General features: G+C 41.5%; 4 protein-coding genes across 5 annotated transcripts; 2 read left to right on the plus strand and 2 right to left on the minus strand.

The window, feature by feature from the left end:
- Nucleotides 1-998: 998 nt before the first annotated feature.
- Nucleotides 999-2,650, minus strand: nr0b2a (nuclear receptor subfamily 0, group B, member 2a). The gene is made up of 2 exons (XM_062539242.1): nucleotides 1,873-2,650; nucleotides 999-1,671 (listed from the first exon to the last, which is right to left on the minus strand). The coding sequence occupies exons 1-2, from the start codon at nucleotides 2,399-2,401 to the stop codon at nucleotides 1,430-1,432; spliced, it is 771 nt and encodes a 256-aa protein (XP_062395226.1). The 5' UTR covers nucleotides 2,402-2,650; the 3' UTR covers nucleotides 999-1,429.
- Nucleotides 2,651-8,444: 5,794 nt separating this feature from the next.
- Nucleotides 8,445-13,563, plus strand: gpatch3 (G patch domain containing 3). 2 transcript variants are annotated; one of them, XM_062539244.1, is made up of 7 exons: nucleotides 8,445-8,883; nucleotides 9,482-9,987; nucleotides 10,935-11,109; nucleotides 11,769-11,828; nucleotides 12,034-12,155; nucleotides 13,093-13,220; nucleotides 13,334-13,563. In XM_062539244.1, the coding sequence occupies exons 1-7, from the start codon at nucleotides 8,451-8,453 to the stop codon at nucleotides 13,515-13,517; spliced, it is 1,608 nt and encodes a 535-aa protein (XP_062395228.1). In that variant the 5' UTR covers nucleotides 8,445-8,450; the 3' UTR covers nucleotides 13,518-13,563. The 2 variants fall into 2 exon arrangements, with proteins under 2 accessions (XP_062395228.1, XP_062395229.1); XM_062539245.1 differs by having other exon boundaries at nucleotides 9,518-9,987.
- A 1,182-nt stretch (nucleotides 13,564-14,745) lies between these two features.
- Nucleotides 14,746-17,873, plus strand: gpn2 (GPN-loop GTPase 2). The gene is made up of 5 exons (XM_062537793.1): nucleotides 14,746-15,528; nucleotides 15,613-15,769; nucleotides 16,162-16,322; nucleotides 16,677-16,807; nucleotides 17,440-17,873. Exons 1-5 carry the CDS (start codon nucleotides 15,097-15,099, stop codon nucleotides 17,510-17,512), a joined length of 954 nt encoding a protein of 317 aa, XP_062393777.1. The 5' UTR covers nucleotides 14,746-15,096; the 3' UTR covers nucleotides 17,513-17,873.
- A 4,334-nt stretch (nucleotides 17,874-22,207) lies between these two features.
- LOC134082148 (T-box transcription factor T-A-like) lies at nucleotides 22,208-25,416 on the minus strand. Its single transcript, XM_062537795.1, has 8 exons — nucleotides 25,235-25,416; nucleotides 24,731-24,995; nucleotides 24,465-24,599; nucleotides 24,308-24,369; nucleotides 24,061-24,122; nucleotides 23,721-23,894; nucleotides 23,064-23,187; nucleotides 22,208-22,688 (listed from the first exon to the last, which is right to left on the minus strand). The coding sequence occupies exons 1-8, from the start codon at nucleotides 25,414-25,416 to the stop codon at nucleotides 22,412-22,414; spliced, it is 1,281 nt and encodes a 426-aa protein (XP_062393779.1). The 3' UTR covers nucleotides 22,208-22,411.
- Between the last annotated feature and the right edge of the window lie 1,437 nt (nucleotides 25,417-26,853).

Raw genomic sequence — 26,853 nt, forward strand, 5'->3', positions numbered from 1 at the left:
CCGTCAAATAACCTGCTTGACAAAGCCCTGAAGGATTGGATGACCCAGGTGAGTGAGGGGAAAGCTTGTTTTTCCACTGTGCATTTTGGACAGGACGAGGTGAGGAGGAGCTGAGTGATGCAGGTTGTGCAAGTCGTCTGGAGGTCACGTCAGGAAGCTCCCCCTCGCTGAGTCGGACGGTCGATGGCCGGCAGGTCGTTCACCGCTCACCGTCACCACGTGGGGGGGAGGCGGAGGGGCCACTCACCCTGAATAATCACCGCCAGCGCAGGTGGTGCCATGCACCCGCTGATTGTACACTAACAAAGGCCTCTCAAAGTCCACCTGTGCAGGTGATGTCATGTCTGACACACTGAGGTGTTGCCGGTGGATCAGGAGTCAAAATCTTTCATTCTGGTGATATGAAGTGCATCTGAATGTTTTTAGTGCAATCATTTAAGCCCTTCAAGGGCTCTTACTTCACGCGTTTCGGCCCATCACACACACTCTTAGAATAAAAGAACCAAAAACCATGCTTCATATGGCAGCCCTAAATGGTTCTTTGAACCATTTTGAAGGTTCCATCAAAGGAACCTCTAAGGGTTAGTTAAAGTCTTCTTGGTTCTATATAGCACCCCAAACAACCTTTTGTTTTAAGAGTGCATCATTCTTATCATTCAAGTCACCTGATGTATTTAAATAATGACTATTTCCATTATTACAATTGATCCATAGAAAAACTTGGAATTGTTAAGGAATGCGTTTGGTGGTGGATCTGCCTAAATGGCAGTTTGCGTTGATGAAGAATGCTCTTTAATAGAAAATGTTTTTTTTTTTTTTAAATTTAGTGATGGTTCCCTTTTATGATATTTTTTTTCCGTTTTGATCTTCTCCATGATTTTCACTGTCATGAATTATGTTATGATATTATCCAGATGTTCTGTAGCTATTTTAAATATTAGTTACACTACACCCACTTATTTGGTCTTGCCAGTTTGCCAAAACACACACTAGAAAGATTACAATAAAAAATATATGGTTTATTCCAAAACAATTTGGATACCGGAATCTCACATAGGCTATTTACACTTCATGCACAGTTGGGACACCAATATCTTCCCAACTCATTCATGTTGCACACTGATCAAAATCTCTGTGGGACAATGCTGAACATAAAAAAATCTGTGCACATGTAACTGTAACATGTCATGTACAATTCCTGTTTGTCCCGAGACTGTAAACAATTTTAAATATGTTGTATTTGTAGATTTGTAGATATTACGGGTTAACCAAATTCAACTTTCTTTTACTAAAGCAAAGTCCTGTCTGTGCATCCAACATGCCTTCAAGTAAAGCACACAAAATAGTGCTCATTGTTGTCTCAGAAAATTGAGACATTTGCTCAAAGAAAACTACAAATTTCTTATAAGAAAGGAAAGAAACAACGCAGTTATTTGCTGAAAAGCATTTCAGTTAACAGTTCTAGAAGGTCTGTCTGGCCTATCACGGGCCTGAAGAAGAGTTCTGTGATGAGACTGGGGGTGATGGCGTTCAGAGAAGAGGCCGTCAAAAGGATGCGAGCAAAGCGTCCCCTGTCGTTGGGATGAAGTGGAAAAAGGACTTCTCTCAGTGCATGCTGGGCCTGCTGCTGTAGGCCCTCAATGAACAGGGTGGCTGTCAGGTCAGGAATATCTGTTTAAAGAGACAACCAAAATACCAGTCAGTCAAAGAAAGACAGCCATCAGTAGCCTATACCAGATTGAATATACATCTACTTGGGACAGTGGTTAAGCCTATGTCATCAATCAACTCATTTAATTAATGATAATTAATGTATAGTATTTAGATCAGAGTGAGTGGACAAGTGAATGAATGTGGAATGGGGATACATACCAGGATTAAATATCATGGTGCCTTTAAGGTAAGCATACTCCTTTGGACTCAGATCGAGACTCCAGAATTTCTTCAGGCAGGACTTGAGCGTGTTAACCCCAGCCAGAGTGGGCTGCTCTCTCTGCATACTTGTGTCTTCGTGACAGTTGAGCAGGATTCGTTTCAGCATGCTGGCCGCGGGGGTATCTGTAACGTCGAAGCTCACCCTCTCCTGAGCCAAACCAAGAATGAACAATGGCGCCCAGCAACCCCGGAGGAGTGCAAGTTGATCCTTTGATGGAAGCTGATGGAAAGCTGGCAAACTCTTCATGAAGTTGATGGTTTTGACTAGCACGTCCGAGGCCGTTTTACAGGTGTCGCCCGGTGTTCTCAAACACACTGTCCTTCGCATGTCGCAGTGACATCTGCGCGGCGAAAAAGTGTAATTTAGATTGTTGTCAACAGGCGCATTATCCGTTCGGCTGAGGATGTTAAAAAGAATAGCGTTTGGCTGTATGTTGTCCTCTGTGCAGTGGCAGTCGTACTCCATTCCTTTGAAGCGAAAAACAACAAAACCTCTGCATCAAATACTTCGCAAACAATGTAGCCTACACCACCGACCGTTTTGGTCACGGGGGAATTCTCTCCGTTGGACTGGCAGTTGCGCACCTGCTGTTAACTGTCGTTTTCCACTACACCAGGCCAATTTATACTCATGAGTTGTGAACCTTGACCTCAAATAGTAATCTCAGTCTCAGAAAAACAACCCGTTGTTTAACCATTGATTTCGTTCAAGAGTGATAAGAGTTTCTCAATGAATGCCCATTACCAGATGATCTTGCTCCAGGGCGGAGGTGAGGGTTAGTTTTATATCTTCCTCTTGGTCATCCCCGCAGGCAGTACCAAGCTACCAAGGACTGTGACTATAATTAAGTTGATACAGTGACTAGGCCTACAGCCAGCTCACACCTTGCACCTGGCGGGAAGCCAAAACAAACACGTCCTGGGTCAACGAACTCAGCTAATCTTTCCGAGATGGTGCCTGTCGACACCACTCAGAAATAATGAGCTGTTGATAGTTTTGGTAGTTCTATATTTTTTGCCTCACATTTAGTTATGGAATTTAAGTAGACCTATCCATAAAGGAATGTGTCTAAATAAATAAATAACACATTTGTTTAGAATATATAATAGTGCCTAACTATGGCAACTATTTATTCCAGTCAGCCAATCAGCCTATGAATATAAATGTATACATAAAAGTAAATGACAATATGTTGGGGTGATTTGTATGTCACCCAATTGTGTTGTTTTCCCAATCATCCAAATCATGTCTAACATCTCAAACCCATCCAGTCATGTTTCTACTCATTACTTTCAGGAATATGAATGAAGTTGTATTAAATGAAGGGGCAGCTGAGTTTGTTGAGTTCATCCTAGCCTACCAAATAAATAATGCCCACATGAAAACATCAGCTCCATTGTTTTGATAAGTGGACCTGAAGAGGTTCTGTAGAGTTTAAACATACTGTCAGCTAACTCTCAATAAAATAGTGTGCCGTGGTTAGTTTGATTTTCAGCCAAACATGTTGAATAGATATAGGCCTATTATCATAGTAGATTGAGTCTTAAAAGTATCAGGGACTATTTACAATATTTGTTAACATTTTTATCTAAATGTTAGAAGGGGAAAACAGACGAGGCCTAGAGATGATCATTTTTTCCACACTAATGAACTAATACATGATCACATTGATTTATTTAATTAATCAAGGTATTAAATAACTTGTTTTTCCCATTTTTATGATCACACTAAGGTGCCCTGGTTTCTTATCTTTTCTGTGCCTAGCACAGAGGCTTGAGTCTGATAAGCAAATGGCTTTATTGGACGGGGAGAGACCTGCAAGTAGCAGGCTTGAGTTATCTTTACATAGGAGAAGGTATCATGCTAAAATAACAGTCATGCACTTTCACAATCAAAGAGTATGGGAAGATGCTGTGTCAACATAATTTTTTTCCATCCCTATAGCATTGAAATTAGGACTGTGCATTTGTGCAATGTTTGGTATCAGATCACATCAATGCAGTTGAACTTTGCGCCATGCTGTGAAATAGGCTTGATTGTTGATTGGCCAAGGGAATCCCTAACGTTTTCAAACTAGCCCTTGTGGGGGAGACGTTTCTATTCCCATAATCATATCAATTATGCATGCCATTAGTATTCTCGGAAATGACCAGCTTGTTAACTTGGTCTTTTGTCAACTTTGAATCTTGCATCACTTCACGGTGAGGACTCAATTTCTCCACGTTCATCAGCAAATAAAGCCAAGCTAACCAGCAATAGAAAGGGTTTTTTGTGACATGAGTGAAGCGATTCAAGTTAATGTGGTTGTTTTATTGGTGAAAAGGGTCATGATCTGAAATGATACCAGAGCTTCATGATTTAAAGCAAATTATTTTGCGGACCCCTTGGCACGGGCCGCAGTTAGACCCCTGGACTTCACTTTGAGAACTGCCCTATATAGCCTGAGGAATTGAACGCCTCCCCTATGCCTACGATTCCTCAACCATGTCCATCTTCTCGGCATGATCACAGAGAATTATGCATGTTTAGTATTTAGTACTCAATTTCAAACTAATCCAAACTTTTGTGGGACATTGTTTGAGATGTAAGGCTAATCAAGAATGAAATGTGTTGAATATTTTTCTGATCTGATAATTATGAAGCCTTGTGTTTGGGGCCTACTGTATATAAATACATAAAAGTAAATGATTATATGTTGGGGTGGTTTAGTTAAGTCATCCAATTGTGTTGTTTTCCCAATCATCCAAACCATGTCTAACATCTCAAACCCATCCAGTCATTTTTATACTCATTACTTTCAGGAATATGAAGGAAGTTGTATTGGGGCTGTTAAGTTTGTTGAGTGAGTTGAGATGTAAGGCTAATCAAGAATGAAATGTGTTGAATATTTTTCTGATCTGATAATTATGAAGCCTTGTGTTTGGGCTTTAGATTTAATAAAAGACATTAAAGGAAACCAGTAAACCGTTGAAAAAAAATTCTTGACAAACTTTAATTAGCCCTGTATTAAAGGAATGATGTTATGAATGAATCCTTACTAATGTAAGCACATTTATTGCACATTGGAAAGTATTTGTATCTGATTCACTTACTCCTTATTTTCTGGTCTGAAACATTACCTCACTGTTCTTCCTGTCCACCTGTTCAAAGAGGAGGTCAAGGTCATCAGGTCATAAACAGGGCATACGAGTAATATAGGAAATGACCCAGTCATGGATTAGTCAAGGTCTCATTTGTTCACTTATAAAACGGTGACATATTTCAGGACATTTAATTCAGCTTTAATTGTCTATAAGCATGACCCTTTTGTTTGGTTTAAGATCATTAAAGTACCCCAATGTACCAAGTGCTTTGAAAATGGATGAATGGGGGACTCCCAATACAACTCTATAGAGGGAAAGAGAGTGGATGTGACTTCCATGAAAGGCTGTGGGTTATGAGCAAATCTGATAAGGGCGCTGGGTTTTATTGAGTAAGGAGTAAGTCTGAGACAGACACCGAGGACAGCCGCTTATCAAGCGGTTGATAGTAAAAATAAAACCCTGGCCTTCACACTGCAGATGACAGGGTTCACTTGTGGTTAACTGCAGGGAAAATACCTCAAGGGCAGACTGTTGAGCACATTTCACTCTTTAAACTGTTGTAATTTTTTTATGTTGTGGAATTCTCCCTCATATTTTGCATTTGAGTGGATTTCTTTTTAGATCGAGGCAAGAACACATTTTTTTCCCCTTCAATTCTAATTTGTTTAGCTCTCACTTTGTGTTCGTAAGACCACTTCCCTTTCCAAATACTTCCTTTACATACCTTTACAAAAATGTGTTCCACAGTTGAGTTATCTGAGCCTGTGTAACTCCTGTGGAGCTCCTGGGGGTCATTGACCTGAACTATAGTCACCCGGCATACTGTACTGTTCACACCGGATTCCTCAAACCTCGCTGACCTTGACCCAAGGCCAGTGTGACAGAGGACACAGGGGTTAGGCTACTCTAATGCCATGTTGTTGAATCAATGAAATCGCTCTATTAGCTCCCTCCCAGTCTAAACCATGACCAGAGAGCCTCTACAAGTTCCACAAGTAGCAATCTATAGACCCTGATGTTGTAATAGGTTTGAACTGACGTAATGATATATCTTTGTTCTATTGTGAAATACCAACCATTAGTATTTTAAAATAACAATTATTTGATAATAATGTTAATGCCTCGTGTATTGGCTACTTCTCTCCAATTCATATATCTCATCAATGAATTGACTCATCAATGACACTCCCAAAGTTTTAATTTCAAAATGCCATAGCAGGGCATATTTCACAAGAATCATGTCAAAGAACTCCCTGCCATAATCCATGATAAGAGCGTAAGGCATGTCATTTCAAATGAGCTACTGTACCATCTGTACCAGTTACTTTTATACGCTTTTTATTACAGTCAATCTGAAAGCTGTGTAGAGATAAAGGGTAGACGAGAGTCTTTTTTAGCTTGGTGAACTCTTGTAACCCATTTTCATAAAAAAATAATATATCTGGAGAGTGTGTCAAGATGTTCTAGACATTTTTTTATGTGTTGTCTTTAATTGTCTTTTAAAATGAAAAGACATTCCTAGACACCATTACGTAACGTTGAAGTTCCACGATGCTAGACAGCATATTAAATATTGACACTGACGAGAACTGTTTATGCTGCTGAATGGTTTTGGTTGCTTTTGGTAGTTTGATTTTTATTTTGACAATACAGTCTGTTCATAATTGCTTTCATTCACTAACCTTTCCCTAACCTCAGTTATTAATTGTCCTTTGCTCTGCATTATCTATGGAGATTGGAGATACATTTGTGGCAATATATTCAAATAATACTTTTTCAAATTCAAACAAAAAATATTTCACCAAAATGTCAAATATAAAATTGAAAGTCAAAGACAAAAGACAAAATTCAAAATTCATAACAAAGAAATTATTTTTGTAATTGCAAAATAAATCAGTCTTTGAATAACTTGTTTGAATTACTTGTTGATTACTTGTTGTTTGTATTTCTCAGTGACAACATTCTTTTTTTTTCAGTTGTGAATATACACAGTGTGCAGTCTCAAACTCACCTTGATGTAGCCTAAATGAGTTGGTGTTGAGTGTACCGGAAGCTAGCTGGTACATAGCTGTGTGCAGCAGGCTTATTTACGCTATCCCTATATTGCCAAAAGTATTGGGTCACTTGCCTTGACCCCCCTAATGACTTAAGTGACATCCCATTCTTCCACCCTTTGCAGCTATAACAGCTTCGACTTTTCTGGGAAGGGTTTCCATAAGATTTAGGAGTGTGTTTACGGGATTTTTTGGTCATTCTGCTAGAAGCGCATTTGTGAGGTCACACACTGATGTTGGGCGAGGAGACTGGCTCTCAGTTTCCATTCTAATTCATCCCAAAGGTGTTCTATCGGGTTGAGGTCAGCACTCTGTGCAGGCCAGTCAAGTTCATCGACACGAAACTCTGAGATCCATGTCTTTATGGACCTTGCTTTGTGCCCTGGTGCACAGTCATGTTAAAACAGGACAATTCCCATGAACACAGTCCTAAACTGTGGAAAGCCTCCTCAGAAGAGGTGAAGCTGTTATAGCTGCAAAAAGTGAATCAACGTCATATTAAACCCTAAGAATGGGATGCCACTTAAGTTCATATAGTCTATGAGTCAAGGTGACCCAATATTTTGCCAATATAGTGTGTGTTAGAAAGATCCCCTCCTGATGCCAAAGGACAATTCTGGCCATTTTTGACATAGGCTAGATCTCTGTTTGTTAAAGTAGGTAAAATATCAAATGCAAAAAATCAAGTGTATCAAAATAAACTACAAAGTAGCCTACAGCTGCATCAAGTAGGCCTAGGCTACTTGTTTAGAAATTGGAATGTTGCTCACAAAACTTAGCCTTAACAAAATTAAGACACCTTAGTACAGTGTTTTTCAACCTTTTTTGAGCCAAGGCACACTTTTTTTCATTGAAAAAATCCTGAGGCACACCACCAGCCGAAAATTTTAAATAAAATGAAATTTTGTTGAAAATGAAATTAAATAAAAATCTGTTGCCCGCACTAACGATATCAAGTCATTCTTGTCAAAGTGTCTTGAATAGGAATCAAATGAACACAAAGAAAATTATTTCTATTCACTCTTTTTTAGACCACTTAGGTGAAATTGGATAATTTCCACGGCACACCTAACAATGTGTCACGGCACACTAGTGTGCCACGGCACAGTGGTTGAAAAACACTGCCTTAGTAAATTGTGTCCAAGATATAGTTAAAGGATTTACTAAATTGTGCACACAATCTTATAAAATGAGACCACAATTTAGTAAAATGAGCGCACAGTTTACTTAAACGAGCGCACATTCACACACACACACACACACACACACACACACACACACACACACAGGGCTCCGTAAGTGCCTCAAACACTATTGGTTCAAACAACCGGAAGTTAAATGACGTTTAGTCTATGACGATTCATGAAGTAAACAAGTATGGCGGATTGTACAGAGCCTGTCTACTTTGCCGTTACAAACATCCCAGTGAAATTTAGATCCGCTGACCTCCGAAACTACTTTAGTCAATTTATCGAAAGTGGAGGATTCATTTGTTTTCACTTCCGTCATCGACCAGAGATCCAAAAAGAGACTCCAAGTTCAGACAATGAACGGAAAGCTCAAGAGGCTGAGACAGAAGCGACATCACAGAGCAACAACGAGGATGACGAGAATAGCCCTACGGAAGACCCCCAAAGAGCGACCAAAGCCGTGAAAAATGTCAAATGTTGTTGTTGTGTGGTGTCAGTACACGCCAAGGACGCACATCGGTTCGTTAAAATGTACTCAGGAAACCAGTGGATTGATTCAAAGGGAAACTGGCTTGCAAAGTGTTGTGTTATTAGAAGAGTACGAGTTTCGCCCCAGGGTGGTGAGTGCCTGATTCGGACATATTTTATGTTTGTGGCATGACACTTGTGGAGAGCAATAGCTAGGTACCTGGTAGCGTTGTATCATATGAATCAGATGAAACGATCTGCTGTCACACATCATGCTTTTTAATACAACTAGACGTTTCGTCAGAATGTGTAGTAAAGTAGTGTCATAGTAAGCTTGTGTGTAGCTGAGGCAAACATCCTTAATTACTCCGCTTTAACCCTCTCTGGCTGAGGCCAGGAGTTAGCCTACTCAACACAAGGCAACCATAATCTTCACTGCAACCTTCAAACAATCCAATAATCAAATTGTTACTGTTAACATAGTCCTGTAAAGCTGATGATACGTGGGCTAACTTTTTGAGCAATGTTGCTGTGAAGTGTTTCTCATCATTGTGGTTCTGGCATGTTCATAACGATATTGGCCAACCATTAACTCTCTTGGTGAACTTTAATCATCAGTAGGCCTAGACATTGTTCATGATCATCCGGTTAGAATGAATGGAACTGGTTATGTGGTTGCCCAGCAACATTGCTGAAAAAGTTGCCCCGTGTATCATCAAGTGTAGTCTAGCTATGTAACTGAAGCACCAGTCTTCTCTCTGTCCTCCCTTCGACCTTTGACCTCAGGTGATGGCACCTTTCCATATAAGACAAAGGCGCAGCAGCGGCGCCGAGTGGCCCTGAGCGAACACTTTACCGAAGCCGACTTGAAGGCGATGCCCGAGCTTAACCCTCCCTCCCTGATGCCCGCCGGTAACGTGGGCACGCCCGTCACCGTCTTTCTCCAGCTCATCCAGTCCTGTCGCCTGCCGCCGCGCCTCATCCGCAAGCTCGGCCTCATCTTCCCCAAGACGGGCTCCAGCCGACGCTACGGCAACGTGCCCTATCAGTACCAGGGCTCCGGTGAGATTATCTCCAGCCCCACGGAAGAGAGCGTGTTCACGGCGAGAGGCCACGAGATCTGTGGCCCTGGAAAAGTGCCTCCTCCTCTGGCCGGAGGAGAGACTGCTCAGGGCTCCATGAGCGCCCTGAAGAATGAGGAGGAGCCTGAGCCAGAGGAGGAAGAGGAGGATACTGTTCAGTCTGATGCTGATGATGTGAGTGGCTTGAGCCAGAATGGATATGTATCTCATGCATCTTAAAATGTTGCATAGAGCTGCCCTCTCTACAGATGGAATATATACTTTTTTGATCCCGCATTTAACCCAATTTAACCAAATTAGTGAACACACAGCACACAGTGATGTGAATCGCACACTAACCCAGAGCAGTGAGCTGCCTGCCCAACCAGCGGCACTCGGGGAGCAGTGAGGGGTTAGGTGCCTTGCTCAAGGGCACTTCAGCCGTGGTGGACTGGTCGGGGATCGAACCTGCAATCCTCCGGTTACAAGCCCGAAGCCCTAACCAGTACACCACGGCTGCCCTAATAGCATTAGAAGTCCTTACATTAGAATGGATATGTATCTCATGCATCTTAAAATGTTGCATAGAGCTGCCCTCTCTACAGATAGCATTAGAAGTCCTTACATTAGAATGGCTGTGCATCTTATCAGCTTTATCAGTGCTTGGCTTGGCTATTGTTGGACTTTGCATGAATTGTAATAGCAGCATTAGTTTAAGGCCCAAACTCTTCATCGCTTATGTCTTATTCATAAAGATAACACCACTAAATATGTAGACTCTAACTCGGATGACGTGGTCCACCCAAGACCCAACAGAGCATCTGTTTCAGTTCAGAATGTACAATTTTCGTAGAACAATTACTGAATATCACTGTAGCCAAATCCAACCCCTAACCTTAACCTTAAGTAATATTTATTGTTGTTAACAAATAGTGTCAACAAATACTTTGCTCATAAGCTGATCGTCTGTATTTGTCTCAGCAATACTGATGTCTGTGTATAACATCTACCGAAGTGTACGTACATGTATATTCAAGGTTGAAGCAGACATAGAATATTCAGGGACTCTTTGTATGGTAAAATGTGTATACATTTGTGTGTGTGTACAGTGTATACATTTGTGTGTGTGGTGCATGGTGCAGGACGATGACCGCTGTGAGGAGTGGGAAAGGCACGAGGCTCTGCATGAGGATGTGACCAGTCAGGAGCGCAGCAAGGAGAGGCTGTACGAGGAGGAGATTGAGCTCAAGTGGGAGAAGGGAGGGTCCGGCCTGGTCTTCTACACAGATGCCCAGTACTGGCAGGAGGAGGAGGGAGGTAGGCTCCTGCTGCATCTGTTTGGTTGCTCTCTCATCATGTGCAAGTGAATATGGTCAGTGGATGCAGAGTAAATACCGCGGCGCTTACAAAGGAAACCTCATTTAAAAGGGGCAAGAACTGGACTTGAGCAACAATGAACTGCTTAAAAAACAGGGCTTTTACACATACCCTTTTTCAACAGTATGAGTGACCTTCCATGTCCAGATGAATGGGCAAAAACATGATTTTGTCTCTCTTTAGTCAAGGGCTATAATAACCTGTATTTTGGAAAGATCTATTTATGCTCAGTTTACTTTGTTGGTATACATCATAGTATGAAAGTAAACCTGAGTGGCAATGACATCAGTTGAAATACCGATAAATGGACAGTAATTTTCCAGTGTTATGAGCGAGGTTTATAGTTCAATCTTACAAGTAATTAAGGTAGACTTCCTGGAGCTGTACCAAGGTGCCAGTTGGATCAAATACCATTGCCAATTTTTTATTGAGTAAGGCAACCGTAATCTTGAAAAACATCATAAATATTTGCTGATTATAATGTCTTGTTCCATATTTAGCTCTCAGCCATTGTAACTTGGAAGGTTGTCATCTGACCATGAACTTTGTTGTTTTATATTGCTTGTTTGAAGTACTAAAACATTTGTCCCCTTTTTTAGATTTTGATGAGCAAACTGCAGATGACTGGGATGTGGACATGGGCGTTTACTACGACAAAGGTGATGCAGAAAATGTTGAAATACCCCACTTATGAATGCTAACAGACACAGACTCTCAGTGATCTAGTAAATACAATTGTGTCTAATTTTAGGTGTTCATGCCCACACATACTCCCATTTAATTGTTTCAGATGACAACTCCATAGAAACGAGTTATCTCTGAACCATTCCGCCGATGTCTGTACAATTTTCTCTCTGTCTACAGATGGAGGGGATATGGACTCGCGGGATTATGTGCAAATGCGTCGGGAAAGGAGGTTACGAGACGGCCTGAGAGAAGAGTCCTGCTCCCAGCCTCACATTGGAAGCTTTGAGAAGTTTACCAAGGTGAGGAGTGCCAACCCATGGCGCTTGTCAGGAGGAATCTCTTTGCCATGCCCCAAAATAATAATGGCCTTTACCCTAATTTCCCGACTATTAGCATTGATTTTGATTATACATTGATTTTGCAAAATTTCTTCAGCTATGAGGTTAATACAGGGGGGCAGTTAATATGACATTAATATGGTTTTGTTTCTTTTAACTTGCATAAAACACTGTCCTGCGGCTTATACACAATGCGGCTAATATGCGGCAAATTACTGTAGTATGTTGTACTATGAGTTAATGTTGGTTGCACCTGTGTCATTTTGATGAAACACCAATGACCGTAAGTACACTCCTAAAACAAATGTGTTGAAAATAACACAGCTTGTGTTGTTTTTGGTACATCTCTATGTCCAGATAGGGACAGCACAGTTTGTGTTGTTCCTTACACATTCGTTTTAAGAGTGCTTATGAGAGGCAGCTTTGTTGTCATTGTTGCATCCTAGTATTCAGGATCTATGGTTGAACAGCTATGTTGTTGTTTTGTTTAGCATTCATTGGTACATGTTGTATTGTGAAGGAGACATTCCATGTTACAACATGTGCCGCATGTCTCCTAACATTTTTTATTTTAATGTGTTGAACTAACACCTAGTCCTAGAACACCTAAAAGGCAAGTGAGACACCTACTGGAAAGTCAGGAGTAATGCTACCATATGATTTTATCTATGGTTGTATCTAAGCATCCACCTCTAGTCGAGGTTTAGCTTTGTGTCTTGATCTGAACATGATTACCTTAGAATAGCAAGCAAATTAATTAACTTGGCAAAACAAAGACAGACTAGGCAAATCTATTAACTGTGTCCTTTGCATCAATTCATTGATCATCAAATAAGTGACAGATCCATACGGTACGTGTGGTGTCTATTTTAAAATATATTTTATTTTATTATTACAGGGGGTGGGAAGACGTGTGATGGAGAAACAAGGCTGGAGAGAAGGTGATCGGTTGGGCCATAGTCAGATTGGTTTGGCTGAAGCTCTAGAAAATGAGGGACAGCATCCAAAGTGCAAGCGTGGCTTTGGGTAAGAATAGCATTGACGTTTGTGCTGTCCTCAACTGATTTTATCATTTAATTTATTGAATGTATATGTTTAAAGAAATCTAACTGTCTCTTTAAATCAATCTTTCTTTACAGTTACCATGGAGAAAAACTGAACTCTTTTGATACAAAAAAACCTAGAAAAGATTTTCACATCTCCACGGTGTATGATAAGCCCCTAGACATGGATAAGGGTGACAGTCTCTTGAGGCGCCAGCCAACCTCCAGCATGAAGTACAGAGGATGGACACCAGGGGGCAGCATTGGACCAAGTAGATGACGATGTCAAAGAGATTTTAGTGAAAAGGTGTTGTTGGAAGACAAATTCAACTATCACCCTTCACTTTTGTGCATTTACTGTATCAGTAAAATGTTTTAATATTACTATGATATGATAGTTTCTTTATGTGGTGTTTTTTGCTATTAAAAAGTTTTCATACATGAAATTCAAAGTCAAGAGTATTGCAAGAAACAAAACTGTCTACAAAGTCCACTGACAGGGGCAGCACTACAATTGAACAACAGTACTCACCCAAAGAGTGCTCTGTCAACTAGTGCATTTGATGAACAAGAAGTACAATTGACCAGTTACTATCAGTAAAACAGTAAAACAGTTTGGTTTTAAGTCTAGATTTAAAGGTGTCTACAGTTGGAACATTTTTGATGCCATTCGAAAGTTGGTTCCAGAGCTGAAATGCATAGCAGTTAAAAGCGGCTTCACTATGATATTCCTAACAGCGGAATTTTCGTGATTTATATAAGAATAATAACAATAAAAAAGTATTAGTGCTTTAAAGTAAATTCTGTGATGGAAGCTAGTGCAGGTATAAGTTTTGGAGTAATGTGGTCCGTTTGAGAGAGAACCTGAGCTGCATGCATATATTGCTGTATCACCCGCAGCTGGTGGACATACTTTTTAAGAAGGCCTGAAAAATTCATCGCAATCCTACTGGAGGTGAATGCCTGAATGAGGAGTTTTCATGTTTTTTACATCAAACCTCTAAGTTTGGCAAGTTTTTGGCATGTTTTTGAAGTGGCAAAAAGCTGATCTAGGTATATTGCTTTCATGGCTATGGCTGTTGACATAGATCGCTGTCAGAAGACGCCCAGATTCGTACCAATATATTTTCCTTTTGTGTCAAGGAACCCTCCTCCTCCCCCACATACAACAGCTAATTAAAAATATGATCCCTAAAAAATTCCTCTAAAACCTCTAAAAAATAATTCCCTCTATGGCCCTTCGGGGCTCCATAGTAGGCCACTTGAAGGGGGTTATTGCTTAAGGTTATGGGTATTTGTGCCTAAGCACACAAATAGGAGCAAAACAATACTGTAGCCTAGAATACATCGCATTTTAAAATATAATGTGAGTTCTATAAAGGATAGGCCCATGTGTAAACAGCCTCACTGGAAACTTGTAATTTGACAAGTGAACATTCAACCGGAAGTAAGACCATTTCCGGGTCAGGTTGTTCAACAACAAGTGAAGTCCGCGCGAACCATGGCGTGAACCGGTGAATTAACATCAGTATAATAAATAGTTAGTGTTTTAGAAAATGTGATCATCCTTTCCGTGTCAAGGATAAATGGGTTTATAATGTCTCCTCGGAGCTGTTCGTCCTGTTGTTAACGTTAGCCTACCTTATATTTTCCTTACTTGACTTGGATAGCGTAACCAACGCTACACACATGAAGCATCGTGTTACAGAAAAAAACATTGTTTCGTAAGTTTACGGAATTGCTTTTACGGAACTATTCTCAAATTAAACAGTGCTGTTTTCGTTTATGTTTATATTAGAATATCATACATGTAACGTCAGCGTCATTTCGCCTTCAGACTGACACATCCACTGTCCATCATGAACACTCCACCACCACGAAATGCTCGCCCAGCGCCATCCCTTCACTTCGGCCAGGTGGTCATCGGACCACCTGGTTCTGGTAAAACAACCTATTGCCGAGGAATGCAGGAGTTCTTAACCAGTCTTGGACGCAAAGTGGTAGTAGTGAATTTGGATCCAGCCAATGAGGGCTTGCCGTACCAATGCGATGTGGACATTTCAGAACTAGTAACACTTGATGATGTGATGGAGGGCTTGAAATTGGGGCCAAACGGAGGCCTTATATATTGTATGGAATACTTAGAGACAAATATCGACTGGCTTGAGGCCAGGTTGAAACAGCACCATGACAGTTATTTTCTTTTCGATTGCCCCGGACAAGTAGAACTATACACACACCACAGTGCTTTGAAGAACGTATTTTCTCAGCTATCTAAATGGAACTTCAGGGTGCGTAGCTTTACTGAAAATTTACCAGTTTTAAAAATTATGCACTGCTATTTTGTCGTCTGACCTGTTCTATCTCTTTTCCAGTTGACATCAGTGCACCTAGTGGATTCTCATTACTGTACAGACCCAGCAAAGTTCATATCTGTGCTTTGTACATCCTTGTCGACTATGCTACACGTGGAACTTCCCCATGTCAACATCCTGTCCAAGATGGACCTGATTGAGCAGTATGGACAGCTAGGTGAGCTTTTGATCATAAGACAAGGGAGGATTTTCTATCAGCACTATTTTTCCCTGTTGCCATTTAGAGATCCTTCACTTTTGTATGTTGGTGGTTTCGCTTGCAATAAATGTCTCATGTCATAAATATCTATCCATGTAGCAGATGCTTATATCCAAAGCGACTTATATACATTTTATTACAAGGGCCATTGTTCTTCAGAGCAACTTGGGGTGAAGTGCTGTGCTGAAGGGTACAACGGTGGAAGCCAGGGCCCACAAGTTTCAGGCTGCTGTATGCTAGCCCAGCTCCTTATAGCCACTACGATTTCATGCTACTGTTTCATGTATTCACATCATGACATCCATGGATGCAGTTATAAATGAAATATGATCTTGTGTGTCCTTTGTTAGCGTTCAACCTAGACTTCTACACAGAAGTGATGGACTTGTCCTACCTGCTGGATCATCTGGCAGCAGATCCGTTTTTTAAGAAGTTTCTCCATCTGAATGAGAAGCTGGCAGAGGTGATTCAGGACTACAGTCTGGTGTCCTTTGTGCCCCTCAATGTGCAGGTGAGACCTTCTACAAGGCAGCTGTTTCATTAGGAATCCATCCATGCATGCAGTCTGTATTTCAGGACATGCCTCACTTGATGTCTGAACTATGTATTTGTGTGGGTGGTGTGTGGACCAGTCAAGGAGTGTTTTGAGAGGCTAGCATCTGTATCTGTTCACCTTTGTCACACACACTGAGGGTGCTAATTAAAGTATGTGCACTCTTTTAGTCTTACAGGAATTGAATTGCTATTTTTTTGTAGTTTTCTATTTTACAGAGTGATGTGTCATATCCTGGGAGGGTTTTGCATTAACATTTCTGTTCTGTTTAAGTGTATAATATTTGCCATTCTCTCCGCTGTCTCTGTCCAGGACCGTGAGAGTATGGTCCAGGTTCTGCGCACAGTGGACAAAGCCAATGGCTACTGCTTTGGGGACCTGGAGGAGAGGAACCTTCAGGCTATGATGTCAGCAGCAGTGGGAGCGGACTTTCAGTTTGATGCGTATCCTTTCATCGAATTTTGTCGTTTTTCTTTTCTTTTCATTGTGCACATGTTCTGTGTACACACATTTAGGGGTGTGTGCAGAGGTTTAACCCAACAGTACACTGTGAAGAGAGCATCATTTGAGTGCCAGACTGCGGGTTATAGTACATCATTATAGTCCCCTGCATGCAGCCTGTTACAGGCAGGAGTTTTGTTCAGTGTAAAAGTTAATCTCATTCATCAGTAAAGGCACCGTTATTAAAGTATGCGGGGTAGTCTGGGTACAGGGGTGGAAGCAGTCCAGTAGGTATCTAAAACAAAGCAAGACTACACATAGCTTGCACCAATTTTGATTATACTTTTGTACATGATGCACAGCGACTTTGCTTCAAGGTGAACAAAGCTATATTAACGGGCATGGCTAGCAAGAGCCACCAAGCTGACTAGTGATTTTGAAAGTGACAGGAATGCTTTATTTCCAACATACATGTTGGTCATGCTTGACGCTATGTTACATAAACGCTACGTCTGTGCTACTGGCTCTGTGTGAACTGAAGACACACACATGGGGACAGCATACTTTGATCTCTGTGTAAAAGTGCGTTTTGGTTCCAGCATCACAGGGATGTTGCCTTAACTTCCCTCACCAGAGCTCTTGGGGTTCAGGAGCGCTACGTGGAGTCCAGCGAGAAGACCGTGGCAGAGGAGGTTATGGATCTTTAAGATCATGCTAGCAGTCGGACTGCCCCAGAGTCGTGCCTTAATGCCTGTGCACATGAAAGGATGAGGTGGCCTGCTGGCTTGCCACAGATCAAAGTCAAAAGCAAAAGACAACAAAGACAAAACAGCCGCTAACAGCACTGACAGGTGACCATCATCACAGCCTGCCACCATTTTGTTGCTGAAATAGCATAAAGATATGGGATGGAAGAAGGGAGGGGAACATGAGAGTAACATTTTGCTCCATAAAGCTTTGATTGCCAAGACGATATGTAGGCACTCCCTGCATCTCCTATGTCCTGGAATTTGTTGATACATTCATCTGATAGATGTGATCAACAAGTATTCAATTAAAATATTTTTTTTTTTTTAATGATAATACTTTGTTGTTGTTTGTCAGATGACTGGTGTACGGTACTTGGCAAGTGGGAGGAATGGAAAGAGACAGAAATGTAGAGGGCCAAATTTAGTGCAGAAGTAATAATCCGTCTGGTAAGACTCGGTGTCTTGTGTGGGTTCTTCTTTCTTTCCAGCAACCGTTCTGTTTGTCTGCCTTCCCCAAAACCCGGGGTTGCTATGGAGGCAGTCCGTGTGCTCGACTGCGGTCACCTCGCACCAGGGTCCGAAAATGTGCTCATTAATGAAGCAGCCAGGGATCAGAGAGGGAGGAGGAGGAGGAGGAGGAGGGGGTGGGGGGTGTGGTCAGGGGGGGGGGGTCAAGGGAGCTGGGGGGACTGGGGGCAAGCAAACACTGCCGCCATCTTCACTGACCTCGCTGTGCTCCTGTAGACGCAGAGGCCGACTCCACAAAGGGCAACTAGTGTAAGAGGCTTCAGTGTAGTGGAGTCTTTTGTATTTAGGTCTTTCATTGGTTATGGACACGTGGCTGATTGAAAACAGCCTCACGGGCAGGTGTGTGTCAATGCCCCAAATGTGTGCGGCATAAGGGGCCAGGAGTTCTACCACCCACATCCATCCCGCCCTCTACAAATGAGGGTAAACTCTGTCCATTTGTGATGGTGTATGCACTCAACCTCTGCTAACAAACAACGCAGACCATCACACAATGTCCGCTGATTTTCCCCATTCAAGGTTTCTGCAAGGTCTTAAAAAGTCTTTAAAAATGTCGAGCCTAATTTAATAGCTCCCTTGAGGTATTATACCTAAGTTACGAGTTGCTTTGGATAGATATGTGTCCCAAATGACTACAATGTAACCGGAAAGTTTTCAGACCCTTTCAAGTTTTTCACATTTTCATGTTTCAGGCTCATCTTAAAATGGAGGGGTGTCAAACATGAGGCCCGGGGGCTGGGGGGGGGGGATTCACATCCAGTGATCTTCAGCAATGTGTAATAAGGTAATAAGCAATGTCTCTAAGATATGATATATTGATTAAAGCTAGCACTACAAACCATCCTCAGGAAGGAACAGGCTGAATAAAAACGGACATGGAGCAGGGTATTCCAACAGAGATAGAGCAGCATACATATGGCCGCAGTACAGTGATTTCCCGCCTGTAAGACACATTGTGTATAAGCCGCAGGATCGTGTTTTAAGCAAGTTAAAACAAACAAAACCATATTAACACCATATTAATCCCCCCCCCCCCCCTGTATTAACCTCATAGCTGAAGAAATTTTGCAAAATCAATGTATAAGCCTCGGGCTAATAGTCGAGAAATTACGGTACACGTTTTGTACTTGTTTCGCTCAGAAGTGGGTATAGCCAAATAGTATATCATCATAAAACAACACTGATATCTATGCAAAATGATAAAGACCATGACAATCATGACCCCCATGATGTTTCAGTTCAACAAATCCAGCCCACTGCCTAATATGAGTTTGACCCCCGTTAAAATGGATTCAATTACATTTCTTTCCTCATCAATCTACAAATTTGAAGTGTTTTATAAATTAATAAAGCATGAAAGACATACAGTAAATATCCCATTGACATAAATATTCAGACCCTTTTTGTTATGACGCTTGCAATTGAGCTCGGTGCATTCTACTTCTATCAGTGGTCCTTGAGATGCTTCTACAACTTGATAAGAGTCCACCTGTGCCTAAATTAATTAATTGGACATTATTAGGAGATGCACACATCTGTTTATAAAAGGTCTCACAGTTGATGGTGTATGTCAGAGTGAAAGCAAGCCACGAGACTTGTCTATAGATGTGCGAGACACGATTGTGTTATGGCACAGGTCTGGGGAGGATACAAGAACATCTCTGTAGCATTGAAAGTGCCCTACAGCACGGTAGTAGCCTGTGTGGCAAACTGTGGCCAAATAGTTTAATCTTCGTTTCATCAGACCAGTGGATTTTACTTCTCATGGTCTGAGAACTCCTGGCAAAAAAAAAAGGATTCCGTCTGTCCACTCTACCATAAAGGCCTGATCGCTGGAGTGCTGCACTAATGGTTGTCCTTTTGTAATCTTCTCTCATCTTCACAAAAGAACTCTCAATATCATTCCTAGTGACCATTGGGTCCTTGGTTACCTGTCTGACCACGGCCCTTCATCCCCTCAGGACCTTCAGTCATGACACAATTCTGTCTCGCAGGTCTGCAGACAATTCTCTCAACATCATGGCTAGCTTTTCTCTCTAAAAAAATGAAAAAGAATACCCGCACACTGTTGCTCCTGACAAAGACCATCTTTGGTCGAAACGTTGTGTCATTAAATCACTTCGGTAGCAGCAGCAACAGTGAGCGGTTTCCATTTTTACCTTTCACCTGTAAAAGTTGGATGTGCGTGCGTGCACTCTCTGCAACTTTAGCTTTTCTCTCTGACATACTGTACACCTGGTGTGTGCCTCTAACAATAACCAATGAATTCATGTAGGCACAGATGGACTCCAGTCAAGTTGTAGAAGCATCTCAAGGACCATTGATAAAAGTAGGATGCACATGCCATCTTGATGCCATCTTGAATTTCCCCTTGGGGATCAATAAAGTATCTAGTATCTATCTATCTATCTATCTATCTATCTATCACAAGAGCACAAATGCAAGAGACGTAACAACGGGTCTGAAAACGTATGTAATTGGGATATTTCAGTCTTTTATTTATTTTTCATACACTTACCAAACACCCCAAACACCTGTTTTTTGGGGGGGTATTAAGAGTATTGTTTGTAGATTTAGAAAACTTCAAACTTTGCGGTTGCACAAATGTTAATGTAAGAGCTGTGCTGAGAGTTGAGATCTGAGCTTGCTTAAGTTGCTGATTTCTGGGAGTCACAAGCAGGGAGCTCAGAGAAAGCCCTCTGGAATGAGATGGCAGCTTCTGGGACAGCACTTCAGATGAGTTGTAGAGAGCCGTGTACATCAGGTTATACTTTTCCTCCCAGACTGTTTGGAGAGGGCGAGCTCACAGGCTCTCCCACCTTCCTGTGACATTGTTGGACGCAGAGGTTTATCATGGAGGAGCCCCTGTGGACGTGCAGGCCTTCAGCTATGGGCTCTTCTCAACTCTCTCTCCTCGATCCTCCAGCTCTTTCCCACTGATCTATAAAGAACACTGGATAGAATATCCCAATGTTGCCGCCCCATAATTCTTTATAGATCAGTGGGAACGTGCCAGAGGGCCGAGGAGAGAGGGTTGAGAAGAGCCCATGGGCTCTGCAGAGGAGTCAGTAGTTGGGCTGAGACATGTCACTGTTTCATATACCGTTGATCTAACTGTTGCAGTGTTCAGACATCTCTATTGTTACTGGATCTTTGTTTGCCATTTCCACTGGTATTGTTTTTTTTAATGCTGTGTCATGAATTCACACAGCTGCAATAATCAGTGCTAATGCTAACTCATACCACATTCTGTTTCACCTTCCAGGAGTGAAAGATTCAGAAGTAGACCGATTAGTTGATATATGACATATTTTGGAATATTTGTGATTTACTCACAACAATTTTCTTGAGATGTGAAAAAAACTTAATTTATTTTTTTTACAATAGCATAAATAAAGGTCACAAGTATTGGGTCTTGAACAAAAAGAGTACATATATGTACATTATTTTGAGTTTCCAGCACACTGCATTTCAAGGCACATATATCGAATAAGGTGCCATGACATTTCATTTGGACAGACATTTTTTTCATCACAGACACAGAAAAGGAACAATTATATACAACAAACTAATTCAACTGAGTCAAGTTGGACATAAGCAAACTTTCTGTCGTCATCAACATTTTATATAGGTAATATAGAACATTCAAATCATGGAAAGAGGTCATGGAATACAGTTATTAAAAAATAAATAGACATCCAGTGTTAAAATCATTAGTATTATTATTAGTCATATCTCAGTTCCACAGACATCCCAGTAACAATGGTTGGATCTTACTATAAACTCAGCAATTCACTTTGTTATATATTTATTTTGTTCTATTTAAACATTTAGTTATGCCAGCAAATGGTTACCTATTCAATTAGGAGCAACATATAACCTGTGGTCCTTCAACCCTTCTTATGGAATGTCTATTCTGTTTTTCTGAGAGAAGCCATGGAGGGCCTCGTTTCCCAAAACCATAGTTGCTAAGTAAGTTAGCAACTTTGTTGGTTGCAATGCAATTTCCCATTGCCAACCAATTAAGTTACATTACATTTCGCAGACACTGTTTCCTCCAAAGTGACTTATATGTCAACTATTACAAGACATTGTCATTATCTTGTCCCCGGAGCAACTTGGGGTTAAGTGCCTTGCTCAAGGGCACAACGGTGGAAGCCAGGAATTGAACCGACAACTTTCAGGCTACTGCTTGCCGGCTCCTTAACCGCTACACTACCACCACCCCATACAGGTTAGCAACTACTGTTTTGGGAAACGCACTCCAGGTCGGCTGTCCAGTGAGAGCGAGAGAGAGAGAGAGGGGCAGTGGCCATCCACGCCACACACTCAGTAACTCTGGGCCACCGGCGTTGTCCACGAGGCCGTGAGGCGGGCGATGGAGCTCTCAAATTGAGCCTCGCCGCCGCCTCCGCCCACCTCGCCGAGCCCTGTGTCGTACATGGGCGAGGAAGAGGATGGGGTCATGGAGGAAGAGCTCAGGCTGGTGTAGGAGACCGGGGAGCTGCGCAGGAACTGAGACGTCAGGCCCCCGGTCAAGGAGCCCGATGGAGGGCTGGCCGAGGTCAGAGGGGCCCCAGTCACCGACCACAGACCAGGGTACTGACTGAGAACAGACACAACAAAGGACATGTTTAGATAGAGTTCTTAACTGTGAGACTAGCATAATGTCACCACTATACTTAAGGCGGAGTGGGTCCACAGATCTGGGAAATGATTGGCTATCCCTCTGATGCCTTTGGGACACACAAACTAGCAGTCCACTCAAATACAACTTGTGTTATATATAGATAGATAGATAGATAGATAGATAGATAGATAGATACTTTATTGATCCCCAAGAGGAAATTCAAGGTCCCAGCAGCTTAAGACAGGCAAGGCTTACTCTTGTGTTCATAGTTCATTCTATATCTTTCTCTCTCTCTCCATCTCCCTGTGTGTGTGTGTGTGTGTGTGTGTGTGTGTGTGTGTGTGTGTTTACCTGGGGCTGGTGGTGCCATTAGATGTGTGTTGGAGAGAGCCCATGCTGCTGGGGCTTGGGATCTGTAAGGAAGACCAGCTCTCGGAGGCTGCCAGCCCAGCAGAGGAGTTGTCCATATAGGCGTCTGAGAAAAACAATAGAAGACAGAAACAGATGAAGATCGCATCATTGCATAAACACTCATGTTCATATACATACATATTGTGTATTTGTGTGTCAGTCTATCTGTAGGCTACCTACACTCTTAAAACAAATGTGTAATGTGTCAGTCTATCCATAGGCTACCTACACTCTTAAAACAAATGTGTTGAAAATAACACAATTTGCGCTGTATTTAAGGCATCTCTACTTGTCCAGACAGGGACAATACAGTTTGTGTTGTTTCCAACACATTTGTTTTATGAGTGTATAGTTTTCATTCCCAGTGATCTCAAATTACAAATCAGCCCTCTGCAATCTGACGTTAGCCTTGCTACTGAGACATTTGGGTCAGCCTCACATTAATATAAAGACATCCTAACTGATACAACAAGACCCACAATCTTCATCTCATGGATGAGCAACGCTTGAAACAGCTCACATCAGAGTTGAGGACAGGCAGGAGAGTGAAAGAAGTGTGTGCTGTGTGTAAGTGAGACTGACTGTAATTGCACTTACTGGCATTGGGGCTGCGGTGAGGGTAATGTATGGGGTATGGGGAGGACCTATGACCCCTCAGAGAGGAGTATCTCTCACAGTAGGAGCCGGACGACAGGCTGTGGCCCCCACTGAACTGAGATGGGTTAGTGCTCGGGCACATGGAAGTACTATTGGGCAGAAACCAGCTGCCAACTGCAAATGAGAGACATGATTATTCATTCATTCATTCATTCATTCATTCATTCATTCATTCCTTTGTTTGTTTGTTAAGTTATCCTACTTTTAAAGTTCAGTGTGGTTCAAAATAGGAGAAAGAGGCAACAAACTGAGTAGGAGACAAACATGAATGTCGACTTACTCTGAGCATAACCAGATTGCTGAGCTCCCGTAGGATGATCCACTATGTCTTTATGATCACTCCTGTAAATGACATGGGCTTTGCAATGAGCAAAAATATTGCGCAAATAGCTTAAGCACGTAGTATTTCATTTCGCATGTAGCATTTCATTACGCATTACGCACATTACCCATTTCAGCACCAAATGAAAGCAGCATGTGTTGAACTGGTCTAATTTAACGGCTGGTCTTGCCGAATAGTTGTTTACCTTTCTTTGGCGTCTAGGAAGGCTTTGGCAAATGGGTTGTGTTTTATCTTCAGCGCTGTGATCTAAAAAGAAAAACAGTTAGATACTAGAGCCTATATTTCTATAATGAGGTGGATATTCTGAGATTTAATTGAATGTGGTTACATTTTTGTCTAACCTCTTCATTTTGGTATGCAGTGACAGCAATAAATTGCGTCTCCGGGAAGGACTGACTGCTTATCATTTTTTGAACACCACCGACTTTCACGATGTGAATACGGGGCTCATATTTGTGTAGGGAGTTCAGCATTATCTGTCAAGGCATATAACACATGTATAACAACAACATAACAACAACAACAACATGATTAACTAAACTAATGATAAACACAGTTAATTTTTCAGCACTATATAGATGTTTGACTGACTGACTGACTGCCTTACCTGTCCACCGCCATTCAATTTATTGGAGAGTTTCACTTTACTGAAAGAGACCGGGGCCTTCATCCAGTGCGCTCCAAAATTGGGTGAGTCCGGGTGAATGTAGACGCAACTGGGACTCTGTGGTTCGGGCTTACCGCCTGCAACCCATTCCCCATTCACGTACTTCCAACGATTATTGTCTGCAGCCACGAAGTCCAAAAGTACAGAGTACATGGCATTAGGGTCCAATCCAGCAATGTTCACCCGTAGCACAGGAAACATCCGTCTTTGAATGGAGAGAACAAATATTAGGCCTAGCCTACTTCAAATAAATGGGAAAATTGGATTCAAAGACAGTTAGTCAATTAGTCTGACTAAAATGAATCCCAAATTTCCTCGTTCTTTTTATGTGGCTTGCTCTATTGAAAACATGGGATATAACAGGCCTAGGTGTCCATTAGGTTATCATATCTCTTTTTTCAAAAGTCTGTTAAAGATAACGACTTTAGATTGCAGGTAACCTACCTCCCAGTTTTCGTGACGATCATCTCATTGGTGAGTTCTTTAAACTTTGTCCAGAGTTCACAATCATCCAAACTGAGTTTGATATCCCTTTCCGTAACATCCCCTTTCTCACTGCCCTTCTGAAATTCGTTCTCAACGGCAGTCAACAGATGTTCCAAACGTTGATCCGTAGCGGAGCTCATCTTTTCGTGGCTGTGTGGTGAGAAATAATCTGATTGACACCCGGCTAGGACCATGGGCCTCCACAAGGTAACCTTAGCAGAGGTGGGCGTACCTTAAAACTCAGAGGCCAATGTTTAGAAATGGGAGGGGGTGCTTGCGTTCAACCCGCCCATTTATCCAAAAGTTCACAAAGTTAAATTTAAAAAATTGACCTCTGCCAATTGATAGGCAACATAGCCAAGGCTAGGCTAAGCTTTTAAATGTAGACTACTAGGCTATTCAAACTGAACGACACAAATAGCCATCACAACAGTATAGCTATATTAAAGTTAGCCCATCAGTTATTAGTCATTAAAAAAACCTTTCACAAATCACAGAAGGAACATCACCACCAGATGCAATGTAACAAAACAGACACAAGTAGGCCTAGTCTATTATTATAACCAATCTTTTTATTTTATTTTTCTGAAATTGATGACGCCTCAGAGGGAAGCGGATTTCCGATAATTTTGTTGAAAACTAAGTAGATAACCTCAAAGGCCAGTGCGCCAAGGGGAGATTAAAGACGCTCTGGTCACTGCGCTTATCTAGCGCTGTAGCCTTTGAACTTCCAATGGCGATTGCTTTACCTTTGTGTCTGCCCGCTCTGATGACAATAGTGAGGTGAGAAGGCAATGATAATCCTTTAGATCAGGAGATAGGGCACTTTTGCGCGGATACGAGCATCATCCTAATTGCGATTCTCATAAAAGACGCAACTACTGTGGGATTCTAAATATCGAGTTTATAAATAGATTGGCTCTTTGACTAATGTACATACAATGTCGTAATGCCATGCTGAACTCAGGAATATAAAATCTTATTTATTTATTTTGAAAAACATTTTTATTCAGAATGGTCCTGGAAACGCAATGGCGTAATTCTCAGAGAATGTTTCCTCCAAAATTTGACCTCTGACATTAACGAAGTAATATATTATTCTCTATTATCCTCTCCAACAGCCCAGTGTCAAGGTGTAGTAAACAACACAATATGCCCAGGATAAAATAGGGTTGTTATATATGAATTAAACTGTTTTCAGAAGAAATACTTTTTCACACATTTTTCCAGACAGACTTTAGGCCTATGGTACAATAATAATTATTACACACTCCTTACAGACTTTAAAAAAGCGTGGTTCCATGCTAGAAGACATTTCACTCCTTCTGAATGTAAAAAAAACCCCTCTTCTTTAGGGTAAGTAGGGATTTGTGTTTATGTTCTTCTTGGTGTGGTTAGTAGAAAATCTTGTGAAAGCACACATCAATCAGCATGTTGTCAGCATGTTGAAATATCAGACAGACAAATTAAGACCAAAAAAGTAATTGCAAAATGAACTATAAGGATGGGCCCTGAGCTTGTCCATCTGTTGTGCCTATTGATGTCTACCTAGCCGTTCAGTCAGTTTTGTTTTCAAA

The sequence above is a fragment of the Sardina pilchardus genome, chromosome 6, assembly GCF_963854185.1.
Source record: "Sardina pilchardus chromosome 6, fSarPil1.1, whole genome shotgun sequence".
NCBI lineage: Eukaryota > Metazoa > Chordata > Actinopteri > Clupeiformes > Clupeidae > Sardina > Sardina pilchardus.

Bases quoted from the DNA above. Each gene is read 5' to 3' on its own strand.
- nr0b2a (XM_062539242.1), bottom strand. From the start codon at position 2,401: ATGGAGTACGACTGCCACTGCACAGAGGACAACATACAGCCAAACGCT. The intron at 1,672-1,872 runs GTATGTATCCCC...CTCTTTAAACAG, and splicing joins CACCATGATATTTAATCCTG to ATATTCCTGACCTGACAGCC.
- gpatch3 (XM_062539244.1), top strand. From the start codon at position 8,451: ATGGCGGATTGTACAGAGCCTGTCTACTTTGCCGTTACAAACATCCCA. The intron at 9,988-10,934 runs GTGAGTGGCTTG...TGCATGGTGCAG, and splicing joins TTCAGTCTGATGCTGATGAT to GACGATGACCGCTGTGAGGA. The intron at 11,829-12,033 runs GTGATGCAGAAA...CTCTGTCTACAG, and splicing joins GGGCGTTTACTACGACAAAG to ATGGAGGGGATATGGACTCG.
- gpn2 (XM_062537793.1), top strand. From the start codon at position 15,097: ATGAACACTCCACCACCACGAAATGCTCGCCCAGCGCCATCCCTTCAC. The intron at 16,323-16,676 runs GTGAGACCTTCT...GTCTCTGTCCAG, and splicing joins TTGTGCCCCTCAATGTGCAG to GACCGTGAGAGTATGGTCCA. The intron at 16,808-17,439 runs GTATCCTTTCAT...TTCCCTCACCAG, and splicing joins GCGGACTTTCAGTTTGATGC to AGCTCTTGGGGTTCAGGAGC.
- LOC134082148 (XM_062537795.1), bottom strand. From the start codon at position 25,416: ATGAGCTCCGCTACGGATCAACGTTTGGAACATCTGTTGACTGCCGTT. The intron at 24,996-25,234 runs GTAGGTTACCTG...CTCCATTCAAAG, and splicing joins ATCGTCACGAAAACTGGGAG to ACGGATGTTTCCTGTGCTAC. The intron at 24,600-24,730 runs GTAAGGCAGTCA...ATGCCTTGACAG, and splicing joins AATTGAATGGCGGTGGACAG to ATAATGCTGAACTCCCTACA.